Source organism: Fukomys damarensis, unplaced genomic scaffold, assembly GCF_012274545.1.
Source record: "Fukomys damarensis isolate Sample0158 unplaced genomic scaffold, DMR_v1.0_HiC HiC_scaffold_3, whole genome shotgun sequence".
Taxonomy (NCBI): Eukaryota; Metazoa; Chordata; class Mammalia; order Rodentia; family Bathyergidae; genus Fukomys; species Fukomys damarensis.
Genome location: NW_022900915.1, coordinates 27,283,234 through 27,303,355, shown reverse-complemented (window position 1 = coordinate 27,303,355; position 20,122 = coordinate 27,283,234). Strand labels below are relative to the sequence as shown.

The following is a 20,122-nucleotide window of genomic DNA, read 5'->3' as shown; positions in this document are numbered from 1 at the left end:
AATGCAGTATTCAGCATAGTGCCTGCATGAAACTGCTTCCTTAATGAGTAATGGATGGGTGGATGATTCTCCTTTCTCAAAATAAGCTTATTGGCTAGGTGTGATTTTTGTATACACATAAAATGTTTCCTACAGTTGACTAAGATAATTCAGTGGAGTTTGGAGTTTATTTGGTAAGAATAGGTGGTGTATTTGTAACATTCCCTTTGGATCCATGGATATACAAATCTGGCTCTCAGTAAGGTCATTTTTAAAGCAGCACAAACTTGATAGATTCATTAGATTGCATGTAGGACATCTCAGGAAGGTTATTCTGAAAAATAAGTGTTCCCATATAAGTAAATTAAGGAACTACACTCATTATAATTTCTCACTCATTTAAAAGCATAGGCAAAGGCTAAGATAAGCCTGCAGTTCTTAGTCATTATTATTTCTGTTAAACCCATTTGAAAATGAAAAATCTTCCTGAGACCATTATGAAGATACTGCCTCCCTAAATTTGATGTATGAGACTTGATGAAGATCTCTTTGTACAAATAAAAAGTCAAAAAAGGATAAATATAAAATATGTGACTTGTAATTATTTTGTACTATTTGAAGACCAAACTGAATATTAGGCAGAGAAATTTCCTTTTTATTTTATTCCCAAAGTATTAAATGTAATTTATTGTACTTTCTAAGTATTATGTAAGGCAAATCAAAGCATACCTTGTTAGTTTCTTTCTATTGCATGTTTCTGTAGAGGCTGCCCTTGTCTTTCTCATGAAAGTGACAGCTGAACGTAAGGAAAACCTGTTAAAACCCCATTGCCTCTGCCGTTGCTTATTAAGTGTTTCACTTCTGAGTTTGTAGTGTAATATTGATCTCGTACACATATATTCTCGCAACAAGTATTTATATAATGTACATTCTGAGAGTTGAGATAAAACTTTTAGTTACTTAGAATGAAACATGAAATAGGAAGAATTTAACCTATGCAGAAATACATTACTGTCATGGTTTCTGTGGTAGAAGGTCAGGAAGTTCAGTTGGATGCCCATTCAGTTTGGATGGCCATTTGGATTTGTTTCTTCTTTTCATTTGGGGAAAAGAGGAAGAATGGAGGCTAGTTTGAAAGAGGTGTCTGCGGTGTTTACAAAGATAGAGATATGCATAAGCTTTCACCTGATGTTGGGGTAAAAAAAAAAAAATGAAGTGTAGGTGTCTGTTTGAAAGGTTGAAATAAGCAGGACTTTAGCAAAGAGAGAATGTGCTTCCTATACATAAATCTGAGACACTACAGACACTGAAAATGGTAATACAGTGCTTTCAAAACCCAAATTATGTGTTACTTCAGATATTGTGAAGTGGGAAAGCCAGTTGTTTCGTGTCCCCCTGGAACTAACCATTCATTCTGTTCACCAACTTCTCTGGGTATTTCAGCAATTTAGATAATGCGGAGAAAATAGCAAAACTGTCTTCTGTGAGCTCATGCTACTGACTAGTGCATGTGCGGAAAAGTCCATAACTAATTTTGATGAGCCAAAACAATACCTTAGGTTTCATAGAATGGTTGTTTTTGTGAAAGATTGGTAATTCAAGAAATTAACAAATGTGCCTTAGTCTGTAAACCATAAAGGAAAATAACATTTTTAAAGTATTATGTTGTTTAAATTGTATTTGTGAGACATTGTCTTTCACATTTTCATATTTAAGATGTGTGTTTGTGTGTTTTCAGATAACCACAAGGACTGTTCTGGTGTCTCCTTACACCTCACACGTGTGCCGTAAGTACCTCTGGTGCTCCCCATTGAGCAACAGCCCTAAGTTCTTTGAAAAGCTAAAAGTGGGAGATTCATTGTTTCAGTTGTCCATTATGGAAAACAAATTAACCCAAACTTAATGCTTAGAAGCGTGATCATTTATTACCCCAGTGTCCTGTGGTGAGAAATCTGGGTGTTCTGGCTGGTATTTCAGAGGCCACAGTCTCAGGTGGGACTTCATTCATTACCTGCACCCTGAAAGAGCCACTTCTAAGAACACTCCCATGGCTGTTGGCACGATTCATTTCTTTTTTCCCTATTTGTTGGTTGAGAATCACTCTGGTTCCTACTCCCATGCCCACCTCCTCTTTCCTGTATGCACTGTTAACAGTGCAGCTCACCGTGTGACAACTGGCCTCCATCGCAGAAAATAAGCAAGAGCAAGTAAGGGCTTGTATGAAGGACAAAAGCCAGAGTCCACTGTAACCTAGTTTTAAAGGTGACAAACCATCACTTTTGCCATATTCTATTTGTTACAGATAATTTATTACACTTACTTCTATCCACATTCGAGGAGAGGGAGTATAACATGGGCAGGAATGTCACAAGCAGTAGTCGCGACAGCTATGTTAGGGTCCACAAAAGAAACCTCAATTAATGGGATGGAGGGAGAGATGGAGGTGGGGAGAGGAGAAGTGGGGAGAGAGAAACAGAGACAGTGAGGGGATTTTTGAGGGGACTGACAAATCCAAAATTGGTAGGCTGATTGGAAATTCAATGAGCAATTGATGTTGCATTCTTGGGTCCAAAGGGAATATGTAGGCAGAATTTCTTCCTCTTCAGGAGAACTTAGTGTTTCCTCTTAAGGCCTTCAGCTGATTAGATGAGATTTATCCACATTATGGAAAATAGTGTGCTTTACTTAAGTGTTGGTCACATTTTAAACAAACAAATGTTTGTTTAAAGCCCCCTAGACTGGTGCTTAAGCCAACAACCAGGACAAGAGCCTAACCAAAGTGATGTAAAAGCAGTTGCCTTAGGAGCCATTTGTAGTCTGCATTTCCACATAAGCATAATATATGTATGTACATACTATGTATATAAATGTTACATACATGTGTGCATATTTGATACCTCCTGTCGTGTTTCATTTTAATTTTCAACAGAATCATATTTTATAAACCACATATTAACATATATCCTATTTTTCCATAGCAATAGCTTTGGCTTTGTCAAATAATTGAGAAATCATTATTGTTTTCCACAGACAGCCTTTAATTGCTGGCATGTACCTTATGATGTCTGTTGACACTGTTATACCACCAGGAGAAAAGGGTGAGTAATGATCTCTTCCTGTTTACCATTACCTTCATAATGGATTTCCAGCATATTTTCCATAAACTTTTTAAATGACCAGTGTCTGTATCTGAAAAATAAGCCAATTTTTTACTGCCCAAGAATTTAAAGTAGATTCTAGTGTTATTCTATGCTAATGCTTCATTAATTTCCCAATCTTTATTTATTGAGATGCTATGGATGAAGCCAGTAGGTAGGCAGTGGGTTATGTGAATTAAACAATAAAGAAGTACTTAATAACAAATAAATACTGAACAAATCCATCATCCACTCTTTACATGCAAAAATTGCATGAGTGAAGTGTTATGAATTGCTGAAAGGTTCAAAATCCAGAGGCCAGCAAGTCCAGCACTGCTTGGTCTTTGAACTTAGATGTACGAATTTGCCTGCTTGCAAAGCAGGAATAAAAATAGCTGATTCTGCTAAGCTGATGAAAAGCTTTGCGGATCTATATAATGGTAATTATCGATGTATCTCAAAATCTTCTAATTAAAGTGTTACATCAAATATTGTCTGTGTTGACCAGAGTCTTTTGAAGCTAAGGGTCAGTATGGCCTCTTTGTTGTACTTCATTTGCCAGTTATATAGAAACGTTTATCCAAGTACTACTATCTGTTAGACCACAAAGGAGAAGAAATATGCTAAGTGATCCCTCCTCCACAGGAGCGGCCAATCCAGTGATTGTCAGTGATTGCACTCCAGTTTTCAAAAACCCTCTAATTCCAAAAATAAAAAAACCATGTTCAAACCTTTCCAAATGGATAACTTTTTAGATAAAGATAATAAAATAAGCCTGTGCTTTCACCGAAAGGGCATTTTGATTTGATCCTAATTATTTTGTTTATGAATAAAATAAAAGTGTGAGGCAAGAGATTCTTAATGAAATGGTTGGCCTCACATCTGCTGAGAGTTGAGTGTGTATTTATTTCATCAGAAAACCCCAATGCCTAGGATCTTACAAATACCTAATACACGGTTTCAGACCAGCGTAGTGCCATGTGCCTTTGGAATAGTGACTTTTCTCTGTGTTTTCGTTTCTCACAGTGGTGAATTCTGATATTTCATGCCATTATAAAATGTATCCAATGCATGTGTTCGCCTATAGAGTTCACACTCACCATTTAGGTAAGAAACTTAAATTGTATGTGAAATTATCAATATTTATCTCTATTTTTACTAGTACTCTATGTGTAAAGTATAAATACTTGAAGTCTGTTTCAGTGGAAGTAATTCTTTGCTGTTTTGTCATATTTTTATCTTTGAGATACTCAGTATTTGGGGTTCTGAAAACATTCCGGTTTTATTTTTAAAAAGAAGAGTGACGATGTCTCTTTTCCGATCCCTTAATGTGTTTGTTTCTTGTGCTTGTTCAGGTAAGGTTGTGAGTGGGTACAGAGTAAGAAGTGGACAGTGGACGCTCATTGGACGCCAGAGTCCCCAGTTGCCACAGGTGTGTAGAATCCAATTTAATTTTGAGAGGGGAAAAAATATTAACCAGCAAAAGTAAATTTTAGAAGTCTTTATGTAACACATTAATTTTTCTAGACTCTATGAGTCTCCAAGTCTGCCTTTAATGTGTAACTGAGGCGTATAACTTCTTTCTCTTTTAACAGCTTCTCATTCAGTGCACTCTTTATTAAGTCTCTCAATATGATCTAAACATATTGGTGAAGTCTCCTATCCTATTACATTTATTCTGATTTTTATGGGATGCATTTGTAAATAGTATCTTATTTATTCCCAAGCTTGTTACTCCGGCCGTAAAGTCAAATTGATTAATTGAAGGTGAACTCTTGTGTATCTATTCTCCACCCACACTACTCCAAGCCTCACATTATTTAAGCACATGGTTCTGGGTTTTACTGATAATTTAATGAATTATTATGTTTGTTTTCCTGGCAGGCTTTCTACCCGGTGGAACACCCTGTAGAAGTTAGTTTTGGTGACATACTGGCTGCAAGATGTGTATTCACTGGTGAAGGAAGGAAAGAAGCCACACACATTGGGTAAGATTTTGCACTTTCCCCTATTTAAAGAGAATTTATTAGCTTCTTTCTTTTCTTTCTTTTCTTTTTCTTGATACGGGGGATCAAACTCAGGACCTCGCAACTGCGAGGCAGAGATACAACTGAGCTAAATCCCCAGCCCAAAGAGAATTTATTAGGACAAGAGCAGATTATAGGTAAGAGTTATCTTTGTGAATGAATTACATACTTTTTACCTCATGTAGACATTTACAACAAGCTAACATTTTTTCCTTTCCTAACTGACCAATTTGGATAAATGCCAGAACATGTGCTCATTATTTAGCTATCTCCTGATATTATCATGAACATAGGATTATATATTACTCCTTCAGGATTGTGTATTCCTTCTCCAGTTTTGTTTTAATAAAGAAAATAGAGTGATTATGAACATTTCTTTTCTCAGGAGTCTTTTATTTTCCTCTATGTTCAACTGTAGTCAAATAAGGGTATGCATTGGTATTGCCCATATTATACACAGAAGCATCACTTTTTCACCCTATTGAAACTTCTGTGTGTTCAGTAGTTTACTGTTTATTCTTCCAAGTGAGGCTAATAAAGTGTGGCACTTTTCTAAAAGGGGATGTCAAGACTTTTTTAAAAATTCCCAAGCTTCCCTGAATAATTATATTGTATAAAAATTTCATCCAAGGGTGGTGGTGCACGCCTGTAATCTCAGTGCTCTGGAAGGCTGAGGTAGGATGGTCATATTTGCGCCAAGACCTTACAAGTTTAAGGACCCAAGTTTGATTCCTGGTACCACAGAAAGAAATAGAAAAAGAAAAGAAAAGGAAAGGAAAAGCTGGGAATGTTACTTGGTGTGAAAGGCCTGGGTTCAAAACTAATGTCACCAAAAAAAATATTTTTAATTCAAAGCACTATGAACTCTTTCAAAAGAAATGAAAGATTTAAAATGAACATTAAAGTCTCTTATAGTTTTATTAGAAAAGAATCAAGGAACCACCTTTACTTGTTATATTAGGCTTTAAGATATTTGCTGAGGCTACTTGGAAGCTAGAGTTTTAAACCATTCATTTGGTATTACCCAGCCATTCTCTCATTTATGTTAGAACCACAGGAGTTTTACTTATATACCACTGTTATTTTATTAACCTTTGAAATAAGTAACAAAGGTAGAAAAAAATTCCTATCAAAACATTACATGTATTGGTTTACAAGTTTAAGTGTGAAAAAAGTAGACTCTTTTGCCCAGAGGTCTCTTTATGGTTTGGGAGGGTGGATAGTGTTGGCCAGAGTCCATCCTTTGAATTTGCTCTGGGAGGTACGATCAGCTGTAGAAATTAATGACTTGTTATAGTACTAGGATAGGAGACCAAAGTGATCCCTGGGGGCCTCTTTTAGTTTCATGAGTGTAGAATAATTCTGGTCTGAACATTTTAAAAATGTACATTTTGCTTTAAAATAAAATACTAAAATGACTATACTAATCTGTCCTTTTGTAAATCTTATATGGGCTAAGGAAATACCATTTTGTAATATAAATGAAATAGAAAAGAATTATAGGAAATTAAGTTATTGGGTGAGTCCGTATTCTGAATATTTAATTCACACTACAAAAGCATTTTTTTGCAGCAGAATGGTAAAATAAGACAAGTGTGAATAAGTTTAAACATGAATAAAAATCCTTGTAACCACGCAGAGTATTCCTGTAGGACTTAATATGCCTTTTTGTTTAGAGAGACAACAGCAGCAGTGCATCTCTGTTCTGTAAAATAATATGTACATCCTTCATAGAGTGGTAGACTATCGTAGTTGAGGATGTAAGCAGTACAAAAAAAGTAATATTTTGTGTTGTCTATTAATTCAGTGATGTTATGCAAATATCTGCCCCTCATTCTCTCTTCCCATGTACGCACATAGACAGATACACAGCCATGCCCCACTGGACACAGATTTGAGCACAGAACCTGAAGAACTTAGTTTCAAATCACACTGCAGGCCACGAATCACAATATGGGGCCAGCAGGTGGCTCTTTGATTTACTGAGAAAAATAGAAGCTTCAGGTTTTATACCTTTTTGTTCTGCAGCCAACTGGAAACTCGGTTTTATAGGAAAACTGTTTTGACAGTGGTAGACTAGGAAGATTTTCAGTTGAGTGATTCTTCTGTGCAAACCAAGCTAAACTCTATAGTGAGCTGGAAATGTTAGGGGTAGAAAAACTTTTCTTGGCTGGAACATTCATGTTTAACTAATAAAAAACTTTAAAAAATGGGTACTGATGTTCTCATACCAGAGATTATTTTTTAAAAAAAATACCACCGTTAAATTGGTGGATTTAACAAACTCGGTGTCCACCTGTAAATGAAAGGTTAGAAAAAAAATATGGCATATATACATAATAGAGGATTTTTCAGCCTTTAGAAAAGAAAGGAAAAAATCCTCTTAATCACAAAATGATTGAAGCTGAAGGACGCTATACTAAGTAAAATGGGCCAACCACAAAAAGATAAATGCCACCCAATCTCCCTTGTAAGCAGAATCTTAAAAAATTAAAATAGAGTGTAGAATGATGTTTTAGCAGGCGAGAAGTAGGGAGGGAGAAAAGTGGTGCTGTTTATCAAAGGATCCAATGTCTCCAAAAGATACATTTTGATTTCTGTTGCACAGTGAGGTAACTAATAATGTATATGTTAAAATAGAGTGAATTTCACATATCCTATCATAGAGATTTACAGTGTATAAGATGATGAATATCTTAGATGAACTTGATTTAATGGTTGTACATTGTATAGATATATGAAAACATAGCATTGCACTCTGTAAATGTGCATAATTATGGTTTGTTGAACGAAAATAATATTGATAAAAAATTTTAAAAATAAACATACTTAAAATGTATTAACAAATATACTCAATATTTTATCCAAATATATTTCTTTTAGGATTGTAAATATGACAACTGTATATTAGAGAAAGGCATTGCACCAAAGTAAATACTGTAGTATAACTAATTAATCTGTGAAGAAGCAGTAATTTGTGCCTGGCTGCATTACATATTTTATGTTCAATATGATATTGCTCTCTATTCACTTCAAATGTTTAGTGAAGTTTAAAAAAAAATTAGAATTTAATTAAGTCAGCCAATTTAACTAATTACATCAGCTAGTCGGCCTAAAAGTTTATCAGCTTAAGTTTCCAATTAATTCTTGAGCATAGGTTGATTATTTACCTATTTGGCCAATTTTGTTTTTCATATATTTCATTTGAAATGAGTCATTTGAACACAAGAGAATATGACAGGGTCTAAATAATATGCAAAGATAACTAAACATAGCAATTTAATTAGCATTTGAAGGCACATTACATGCCGATAAAATTATATGATAAATAACTCCTTAACTTGTAAGTTTAAAAGCACTATAGAACCTCTTAAGAAACAAAAGTTTTGTAAACTAACTTCATTAAAGTTTTCACATTTCCAAAATTATTATTCATTTTTGTTATTTTCAAACCCAGCATCTGTTGAATATGAGAGATACAGCCAAGGGTCAGGGGCTCATGCACTGTCTGCCACCTGACTATGACTTGCAACAATATTTGAAGTTTTTAAAATGGTACATTTCAGAATGCATGGCACTTTCTTAAATCTCTACCATGTATCTTTCTAATATAAAGTAATATGTCTTTATGAAACCTTCCATGAACCTAGATAAATGATGGATGGATGGCTAGATAGATAGGCAGATAGAAATATTGATAAAGATGTCTCAGAAATGCCCCAGAAAGTATGAAAAACTGACCAACAGTATGATGCATTATGATTAATTTCTTATGTCATAATAAATTATAGACACTTAAGCAAGACTATTCATTAAAAATACATTCCTTTCTTTACTTTTTTTTTTTTTTTTTTTTGCAGTACCAGGGATCAAACTGGAACTTAGTACCGTGTCCTTGCGAGGCAGGCATGGCACCACTGAGCTAAATCTCTGGCCCTATTTCTTTTTTTATTCATTAAGTTTGTTTATTGGTACATTTTAGCTATACAATATGGTGACATTCATCATTGGGAATTTGTACCTTTACATGATGTGTCTTGGTTCTTATTTTTTTCCCCATTCCCTTGCTCTCCCTTCAAGCCCTCCACTCCTTTGTTTACAAAGACTTTGTGCTTTTTCCTTTTCTTATTCCTTTCCCTTCTTTCCTTTCTCCTATCCCTCCAACTTCCTCTTCCACAGCGATATATGCTCACCCATGTTTATAGCAGCACAGATTGAAATAGCTAAAACTTGGAAACAGCCCAATTGCCCATCAACTGGCGACTGGATAAAGAAGATGTGTTTTTTTTTTTAAATATAAAATAGAGTACTACTCAACCATAGAGTGAGAAACTAGAGACATTTGTAGCTAAATGGATGCACAATGAGGCCATACTCATAAGTGAAATAAATAGGACACACAAGTGAAAATACCAAATAGTTTCTCTGGTGTGCAAAACTGAAAGTATAAAAAAGGTTCAAAATGTATAGTAGATAATGTGAAATAGAAATAAAAACACATTTATTGAGGTTTGATTATTTTCAGGCTCCCTACACTATGTCAGATTTCAAGCCACTCATATTATGTAAAAGAGCTTATCACATAAACACTATTTTATGGAAGAGGATGAAAGAAATACGATGCTGTAATGTTGGAATGTAGGTGATGCAGCAGAGAATTGCACTGGCAGTGGGGACTGTGTAAGGAGCATTCACTGTGCCACAGCAGAAGTGAACACAACCTGCCTTGGTATTTTTTCATGGTAATGATCATTCAGAGTAGCAAAATTGAATTTCATATGTTGATCTGCGTGAAAAATAATGCTGTGTGTGACCGTAATCCTCCTATAGGCAAACAGAAAGCAATTTGTCCAGTTTAAAGATATTTTTGAATGAAAGAAAGATGAGTGACTGTGGAATAAAATTGGCAAGCTGATGCTGGTGCCAAGGATGATTTGAATCCTAACATTTTTAGCATATGTTAATTCCTCTGTCAGATGGATCCCAGAGTTACCTTGACTACAGGTCCAATTATAGATAGAAAGAAATGAAGTAGACTTTTTCCTTTTACTCAACTCCTTCAGTGAAATTTTTCACATAACAGCAAAGATTCTGAAATTATTTGACCAACTCAGTTTTGTCAGAGAATTGGTATAACATAGAAACTATTTTAGGGAAGATCTTATTAAGGTGTCTCAAAGAATCACATGCATTTAGAGATAAGAACATTTTTGTTTCTGTAAAATTAATGCATAGCATGTGTGATTGAATTAGTATAATACAGATGTATATGAGTGTATATCTATCTATCTATCTATCTGTATACTTCCACAAAAAATAATTTTTCTCAAAAGCTAATCTAATACAAGGCAGAATTACTTCCTTTGGAAGATAACTTGCAACATTAGCTTGTATTTTATTTTTCATTTTTCAAATTCGCTCACAAATGCATTTTGATTAGAAAAAGTTTTATTGCAGTAACAACACATCGCGGTCAATACCCACTAGAACTTCTCCCATCCTTTAAACACAGTTACCTCATCATTCCTGCCTCTTTCTGAAGCAGTTCTAGAAGTCTTCTTTTATGTCTTTAGTTGTGCTCTCTTGGGTGGGTACCTCTATGTCCTGAATTAATTCACACAAGTATCTTTCATGGTCATTTTGACTTTGGAAAAGAGCCAGAAATCACACAGTGCCAGATCTACTGAATAATATGCATGAGGAGACACTGTAATGTTTTTCCAAGCATGCCTTTCCATGGATGGCACAGGCAGCGGCATTACAGTACTTTTTTAAATCTCACCTTGGAAAAACACTCATGAAAGGAGTCTTCCAGAACTGCTTCAGGAATTGGCAAAAAGGATAGGATGTACTCAAAGTAAGGGGGAGTAATCACATCGTGTCTTTTAGTGTAATCAAATTCCTTAAATTTAAACATTAACCATATTTTTACTAAACTTCATGTTATAAAGGAGAACGTGTCATTTAAACAGTTACACACTTCCCTTTGTTCTTCTTAACATTTGCAAACTTATAAATTGTACTTTGTAATACGCTATTTCTAAAACAGTAATTGCTCCTTGTCACCAACGTTAGTATAAAACTTATTTTTAAATCTATACTACAGTATTTTATATTCTATCCCAATATCACTATCTACAGTTTACTTAAAAAGTTGTTTCTTGCTGATTTGGCGGTGTTAACAGTGAATTTTATTTAGAAAGAGTACGTTCTTTTCCTAATCATTGTATTTATTGGTTGGTAATTCCAGAGCATACATTTCACAGTTTAGTTACTTGTTCACAGATTTATTACCTTTTGCTTGTTTGAAATATACACTTCCCTTTCAGTATAATTTCTTTTCAAATTATAATAAAAACAAGTCTTCTAAAGACACACATAACAATTTGGTGGGGGGTACCAGGGATCAAACTCGGGATCTTGCGCTTGCGAGGCAGGCACTGCGCCAATGTGCTAAATTCCCAGCCTGACACATAACAAATTTTGAAAACACCAAAATTGTATTTAGGGGAGTATATATTAAGGTATTCTACTTAATATTTATTTTGAAACTTTTTCACATTAGTTGCTTCTCAAGCTTTAATTTTTTTAAATTTAAACTATATGTTTGGATACATGGATGGACAGTCAGAAAAGATATAAGTAAGTGTTAGATATATCTTTACATAGGGAAAATGTGTTGTACGTCTAAAATATATATCTATATGTGCACACTCAATTAGTTCTGTGTAGCCACACTATTTTCACACACTTCTATTGTGTATGATTGGTATTATCTATAAATAATAATAGATTTTTACATCTGTTTGCAAGCTACTTACTTTAGAATAGTTATTTCTAAGCAATACTAGGATTATGTTCTTACGTATGTAAGTCAGTTTTCAGGATCATAGCGTAGCTTTTCTTAAATCGTGTCCTAGAATATGTGGTAACAGGAGGAACCTGGTCAAATTCCCTTGGCAAGTAGTGTGTGCTGTATGCACCGCCACCTTCATAAAATGTAAGGAGCCCATTGTGTGTTAAAGGTGGCACCAGTACAGAATTCTGCTTGATTTGTGTAAACTATTATCTCACAATGATCATGGAATAATTTTTCTCAGCTCACATATAAGCATTTCCAGGACCAAGGCTTTATTTCTCAATAGTTTTAGAAATAGTACTCTAAAAGTAAATTTGAAATAGTTAGTATTCTCCAAAATAGGTAGTCTTTTCCACTTTATTGATAACAGCACACTCTAATGCATCTGAAGACACACTGAAAAGGGAAGCAACAATATTTAGACTAGCAATTATGGTTACTTTGTTTAGTTTAGTTTTTTTTTTTTAATAAGGCATGGGCATAGGTTGCATTACATGTGCTGCTGTGGATGGGTGGATAGGAACATAAAGAGCATGAGCTTTAATGTTTCCTTTTATTAATTTAAGATGCTTTAATTATTATTTACTTTTCCCTGTCTGCAAGGTGATTAAAATGTTTAAACTAGAGAAATATCTTAAATTCCTTTTCCCTCCTTGCTGTCTTGCCTATATATGCATCCTCATTTTGTTTGGCGGGGGTGTGATAATACAATGTGAAGATCTGGCTTATTATTTTGATATTACCCATGCCTTTTATAGCACATCATTTTCTGACCGACTCTGAAATCCTAAAGTGTGGTTCTTTGGCATGGTGTTTTGACATCGTGACCGTATGTGAAGAGCATGTGTTTGTTTTTGCTTGCACCTCACTATTCACTTATTTCATGGAGAGGCAATTACAGTGAAGGTATCAAATTCAGAGTGTGAGAAGCCAGATGATTTCGAAAGCATGAGCCTCTAGAGCTTCTTGCAGAAGAAGCTCCTGAGGTCTCTCAGGGGCTGTACATTTTCAAATCTTAGCGAAATCAAATACCTGTTTGGAAAAGATTTTCGGTTTTTCCTTCCCTCATTGATGTCATTACGGTTGCTATGGAGAGAAAGTGAGTGCTGCCTGACATTGCTGGAAAGATCAGTGCTGACGTATTTCTGTAGAGCAAACAGTCCACCTCATCATTTGTTTTTTATTATTGTAGGGTTGCTAAAAATTGTCAGAACTAATAACAAAAAGGACATGTTCCTTTGTCAGAACTTCTTTGTTATGTGAGTCTTCTAAAGGTGTACAATTCTAATAACAGAAAAGAGACTGAAATACACAGTCACCCATGTGAACTGAGGCAGAAGAAAATATGCTTTGTAAGCTACTAGATATTTCTATTCCTTAGAACATTTTTGTTAGAAACGTCTGTTCCATTGTTTTAAAATATATTTTTAACAATTTTTTCAATAGTTTATTTTTCCACTATACAGTACTAACCCAATCAGGTCTGAGCCCTGAAAAGAGATTAGTACTGATTTTATTTTGGATCATTTCCAAGGCATTCTATGCTTCTCTGCTACAGAAGTCTAATTGCATCATCAGATATGAGGGGTACACTTACAGTGCCTTAATGATTCAGGTGGCTGGCCACAAAGGAGGTCAAAACAAGGTTAACCAAAAACAAGATTACTTAGGAGAAAAGTAACTGTCCAATCTATGAGTTTTATTAAAGCAAAGAGAACTAAAGAATAAAAGGGTTTAGGAGAGAGAGGAAAAGAAAGCATCTTTCAACTACTTTAATGCCATTTACATTTGTTGAATTTGGTGATATCCGTAGAGTAATTACAAACTGATACTCCCTCGTTTCGTAGAAATATGCATTCGACAGTGTGCCTTGATGTTGAAAACTGTGGTGTGTTTTAATGAACGCTATAAAATATATGTACGGTACTTCCACCTTTAAATCTATTGCTGGCAGATTTACTGATTGCATTTTTCTTGCACTAAGAATGTGTTCAATGTGAATGGCTGATTTGTTGTGGCTACTTTTTTTTTCTTTCTTTTTTGCCTGCAGCGGCACATCTAGTGATGAAATGTGCAACTTATACATTATGTATTATATGGAAGCCAAGCATGCAGTCTCTTTTATGACATGCACACAGAACGTGGCTCCGGATATGTTCAGAACTATACCACCAGAGGCCAGTGTCCCGATTCCTGTGAAGTCTGATATGGTTATGATGCACGGACACCATAAAGGTGAGATCACTGCTCAATAAAAATAACGTGATTGTGTATTTGCTGTGTCTCACTTATTCTTATCGTATGTACCATCTCCTTTCCCTGACATATCCCCATCAAAACAGCTAAAGAGTGAAAAAGATTAGTTTGGGAGCCAATCCTATCAACGTAGACCTTTCTTCATTTAATTTGTATTTTCTAGTTCCTCATCTTGTTCCTCTCATACCCAGTATGATTTGTAGTTTATGAATTTATAAATTATGCCATGTTCTAAAAGTGCTACAACTTGGTATTAAAAATGGTTATCATCTCCAGCCACACCCAATTTAGCTTTCATGGATCTCTTCAAGCAAAGAATAAATATTGATATTATTAGCCTTAGCTTTTTTTTTTGGTCTCATTCTTATAACCATTCTTGAACTTACTGACCATCTGCAAAATGGTTGTGTTGAGTATCATCCCCTTAGTTTAATATTACAAAATCCATACCCTGTTTTTTTGGATGAAGTATGCTGAGACTTTATTAAGCTTTGCAGATTTAATATTAAAATGCCAGAGAAGCTTCTTATTTCTTCCTAGTGGAGATCTTATCAAAAAAATAGCATAGCAATCACATCATTTACTAAGGTGTTCATGTATGTACAGAATATACCTTAAAAGTATCCTTAAATATACCTTTAAAGTGCCCTTAATGTATCATTAAAATTCTATTAAATTCAATAAAAAGCAAACATGGTTTTATTAAAACATTTTAAAATTATGTATCATTTATATATTACCAAAAAGTAGTGGACCTAGTTGTTGTGTCAGAAGTCTGATAATTGGTAGCTATGCTGGGGGAAAAGTGAATTTGCAGCATTTCTACCATATAAATTGTTAATATTATAATAAACAAAATAATCCTGAATCATGTTTTTATATTGATGGCTTAACTCCAATAAACTATTTAAAGTATGTAATACATGTTGAAAATGTATGTGCAATTTCTTTGATCTTTTCATAGAAACAGAGAACAAAGATAAGACTGCCTTACTGCAGCAACCAAAAAGAGAAGAAGAAGAAGTGTTAGACCAGGGTATGTACGATTATTTCTCTAAATAGACTTATAATAGTATTCATTATCTAAACAGGCTACCAAATTGTAAAATTATGGAATCTATTTCTCTAGATCAGCCTCACACCCTATTATTGCTATTCTTATATGATGTATAATTCATGAAAAAATGGTCAGTTATTGCATTTGGCCTTGAAAATAAAATTCATTAATGTAATTTAGTCCCATTAGGTTTTTCTGTCTTTGTTTTATTCATTTAATACTGTAACTTTTATGCATACTATAAATATGTGTAAATATAACCATGAAAAACAAGCTGCTTTTGAAATATAATAACCTTTACCTTTTAAATTCTTATGTGTTCTGTGTGATTTTTTTAACCATGTATTTGAGGCTTAAGAGAAAAGAAATTAAGAATTAAACCTGCATCTTGTCTTTGTAAGTCACTGTCCTCTGCCTTCCGCAAGGTAGGAGGAATCATTGTCTTATACAGCCATAGTTTTGTGTTAAGTTGCTATACTTTGAGTTCACTGTCTTCTACTCTATTGAGTTCAGTTGGAAATGTTTGGTGCTGGTTTGCAGGTTATTGCATGTGCTGATGAACTACTCATCTGTGTCTTGGTTTCTTGCCCGTTGTTGGGAAGATAGTTCTTTGAGTTAGGTGTTGGAGTCAAGCCATTCTTGACCTAAATTTGAACTATTTTTAAACATTATCTTAATGTTATTGCAAATGCACATCTACTGACAACACAGAGTGTACAAATAGATTTTTTCCGTTGGTAATAAATGGAGGTTCCCTCTTTTTTCACATTTCCTTAACTACCAGAATTCTTAAAAATGTATTATACTGGGCTAAGTCAAAGACATTTCTGCTCTAATTGTATTTACAGAATGAACAAATCTAAATTTTTGACAGGGAAAATATACTTTGAAAAAGAATGAGTAAACTAAAGGCTTTTAAATTATTTAAAGTTTGTTGTATAACAGCTTATTCTAACTTTTTAAAAATACAGATTAGCTTAAAATTGTCTGTGTTTTTAAGTAAAAATTACAGAGATGATTTTATACTAAAGAGCTATTGAGTACAATTTAAAATAGCTAAATTTAGCCATCCCATTTATATATTTTTATGGATGATAATAATAGAAACTTAAGTAAAATAGAGTTAACAGTGTATATTGTAATTATACTGAAATTTGTTCATATTTGCAATAAATTTCATTATTGCACACACTATTTGAAATATATCTGAAATAATTTTTACAATCTTAAAATTCATGTCAAAATGTCAACATATATGATAAAATATGAAATGAGACCACTTAATAGATGCCTCTTGTAAAATTACACATTTGTGTGGAAACAGGCTGGACTGTGGTTTCTTTCGGAAGCTAGGTGAGTTGGTCAAAGAAGGCATCTACATCTCAGAAGGGCTAGGAACCCAGAAGTTTTGTGAGCAAAGTTATCTTTTTTATTATTATTATTATTTTAATCTTATTGAGTTTATTGGTATTTTTTAAGTATACAGTACAGTTAAATTCATCATTGGGATCTTGTACCCTTACATGACAGATCTTGGTTCTCACTTTTTCCCCATACCCCTGCCTTCCCTTCACCCTCTCCTTCCTACCCTATTTACAAAGACTGTTTCCATTTTTTCCTTTTCTCATATTTTTTCTTGCCCCTTATTTCCTTTCCCTTATTCTTCCCACTTCCCCTACACCTTTAGCCCTTTTCTTCCTATTTCACATTATCAGTTATACAATTTTTATAGTTATACACTTCACGCTTTTAGTTTTTCACACCAGAGAAACTATTTATACAGGTGTATATACATTATACATGTATTTATACATGTGTGTCTTGTTTATATCACTGAAGAGTATGGCCTCAATATTCATCCATTTGCCTATGAATGACTCTAGTTTCTCATTCTCTATGGCTGAGTAGTACTCCATTTTATAGAAAAATCATATCTTCTTTATCCAGTCTCTAACTGATGGGCATTTGGGCTATTTCCAAGTTTTAGCTATTACAAACTGTGCCACTATAGATATGGGTATGCATATATCACTGTGGTATGATTCTTTTAATTCTTTTGGAAAGATACCCAGCAGAAGAATAGGTGGATCAAATGGAACCTCTAATCCTAGTTCTTTGAGGTATCTCCATATTGATTTCCATAGTGGTTGCACCAGTCTGCAGTCCCACCAACAATGGAGAAGGGTTCCTTTCTCCCCACAACCCCACCAGCATTTGTTATTGCTTGATTTGTTGATAGCAGCCACCCTTTCTGGAGTGAAATGGAATCTCAGTGTTGTTTTCATCTGCATCTCTCGAATGACCAGTGATGTGGAACATTTTTCATATATTTATTTGCTGCTTTTATTTCTTTTAGCACAGTTATCTTAAATGTTAGATTTAATTTGTTTTTCCCAGATGTAGGATTTAAGAGTTATTATATATGTCTGCAAACCAGTCCTTTCACACACTTTAATATTTTGCTAGACATTTACCCTTTTGTGGCTTGTGACGTACAGAAGTTTAAATGTACCAACCTCTAATTGGTTTCAGAGAAGTCTTTGATATGAATACATGAAATTAGTCTGCTTTCTTTAACTTATGAATAAAAATGCACAGAATACATAAATATAAATACATAAAATGATAGAAATAACTTGGAAAAGAAAAATATATTAGTCTAACTCGATTTTCATATTGTAGACATTAAACTGTGGTATTCACCTGTTGAAATTTGTTCATCGCTCAACCATCTCCTTTATGACAATACCTCACCAAAGCTATTTCAGTGGTCGGTGTAGTCTGTGTATTAAACTGCTGGTCTCCGGAGACCAACAGCCTAGAAGTTAAAGAAAAATTCAGAAACACACCAAATGCCCATTTGTATAAATACTTCATTTGATACACTAATGAGGTCAATCTGTCTCCAACAATACCCAGGACAAATCTACTCATTACTGAAAGAATATTCCATTCATTTTGGAGATATTTGTTTGCACAAAAGGCCTATTTATATTCATTCCCTGGAAAGAGAGATTGGCCAAGTAGTGAACAAGAAAGCTCTAATTATTCAAACAAATTATCCTAGGTGTGCTAATTTTTAAAGTAAGTCCTCTAACTTAACCCATTGCCTTATGTTGGTGTTCTAGCCAAAACAATATGTGTTCAAGTGGTCCTCCATATTATATTAATTTTTAAAATATTTTAACTCAATAAATAAAAATCCCAAGTTATTTTAGTCATGCTAGCCACAAACTAAAAGATAGCCATCTATATTGGTCACACGCACCCAAGATGTCAGACTCTAATAGGAAATAGAATAGCTATAAGGAAATAAGAAGACATCAGAGGACATGGCCTAAACGGCAATCTCTGTACTCATCCGTTGGCACAGATTGTTGTGCAAATGAAATCGTTTTTCCTTGATAATACATATGTAAACATTTATATTTATATCCTACATATATAAAAGCTATCTTAATACATTGGCAAGCTGTTAGGAAGATAAAGGTCAGTATATGTAATAAATATACTAGAATGAATGATCTTTACTGAGATAGTAAAAAAATGAGGTTGGGGAAAGACAGTCATACTCCACAAAATGAAATAAAGAAATGTAGCTGTGCACAGATGGACAAGAAGTCGAGAGTCTCTCCAACAAAGAGAACAATAATCCAAAGAAACCCAATAAACATTTTGACGCAGGTTTATCTTATCTTTGTTTTTCTTATTTCTACAGAAGGAAGACCAGTATTTTATTTTCTTTGAAATTCTTATCACTCAATTTGATATCTATGAATATTGAGGAGAAATTAACTATCAATTTGAAAACTAGAAGCCCACATAGTGTTGCCTCAGCCTGGATTTACTCAAAAGCATGCTTTTTGCAGTACCTTTGTCTGCATCTCCTCTGTGGAACAAAGTTTCATGGTAGGCACATTTATCTCAGACTCCATCTCAAAAGATGTAATCATCAAGACACCAAAGAAGCATTATATGACAGTTTTATTCAATAGGCTGTCCTGGATTGTTCAACGATTGGTAACATTTTAAAAAATCTTTAAATCTACAAAAATTTTAAATGTTTGACTGATTTTTTAAAAATAACATTCATTTATGGAAGGTAACTAACTATACAGAGTATGACTAAACAAAAAATTATCATTATTCTCCAGCAATGTCTTTACATATATCTCTGTTAACTATTACACATATATTTTGATGTATATATAACATACATATGCACATTATTAACAATTTTTGAATCATAATGTCTATAGACATACTACATCTTGCACATTTCCTCCAATGGTAAAAATTATTGACAAGACTTACTTATAATGGCTGCAGAACTTATGTACATTTCTAAAAATGTTAAAATAGCCTCTTTGTATGTAGGTGAATTTATCTGTGTACAGTTGATTATGTCTGTATCCATGCAAAAAACCACGGAGAGATATTCATAACAGAAGTGCTTCCATCCTTTAAAAAGATTGTGGGTGAAGAATTACCTATATGTGTAATGAGCATAATAAATTAAATAGTAATCTCAATTAGACAGCGGTTCTGGGTGAGGAAATGAACCCTTGGGAAATTTGTGGAATGCAGAAGTAGTGTTGAGTTCTTCCAGAACAGACACACAGAAGGATATGTACAGATAACCTTCACCTGTGATGTTTTGTAAGTTCTTTTTTTCATATGCAGTATACCAGAGGTAGAGCCAGAGCTTTCTATCAATGTTGTTTAGATAAATATTGGAAATTTCGAACAAGTTTGTATGCAGCCACCTCTAGAAGTTCTGAAAATGAGTGTTTCTATTGTTTAGAAT

General features: G+C 34.0%; 1 protein-coding gene across 1 annotated transcript in view; it reads left to right on the top strand.

The window, feature by feature from the left end:
* Pam (peptidylglycine alpha-amidating monooxygenase) overlaps positions 1-20,122 on the top strand; it is a 141,260-nt gene that overhangs the window by 69,594 nt on the left and 51,544 nt on the right. The window contains exons 6-12 of the mRNA XM_033767513.1: positions 1,718-1,766; positions 3,010-3,077; positions 4,143-4,223; positions 4,472-4,548; positions 5,001-5,104; positions 14,053-14,237; positions 15,223-15,294. Of these exons, the coding sequence (XP_033623404.1) occupies positions 1,718-1,766; positions 3,010-3,077; positions 4,143-4,223; positions 4,472-4,548; positions 5,001-5,104; positions 14,053-14,237; positions 15,223-15,294 (636 nt within the window). The remainder of the gene's footprint in view (positions 1-1,717; positions 1,767-3,009; positions 3,078-4,142; positions 4,224-4,471; positions 4,549-5,000; positions 5,105-14,052; positions 14,238-15,222; positions 15,295-20,122) is intronic.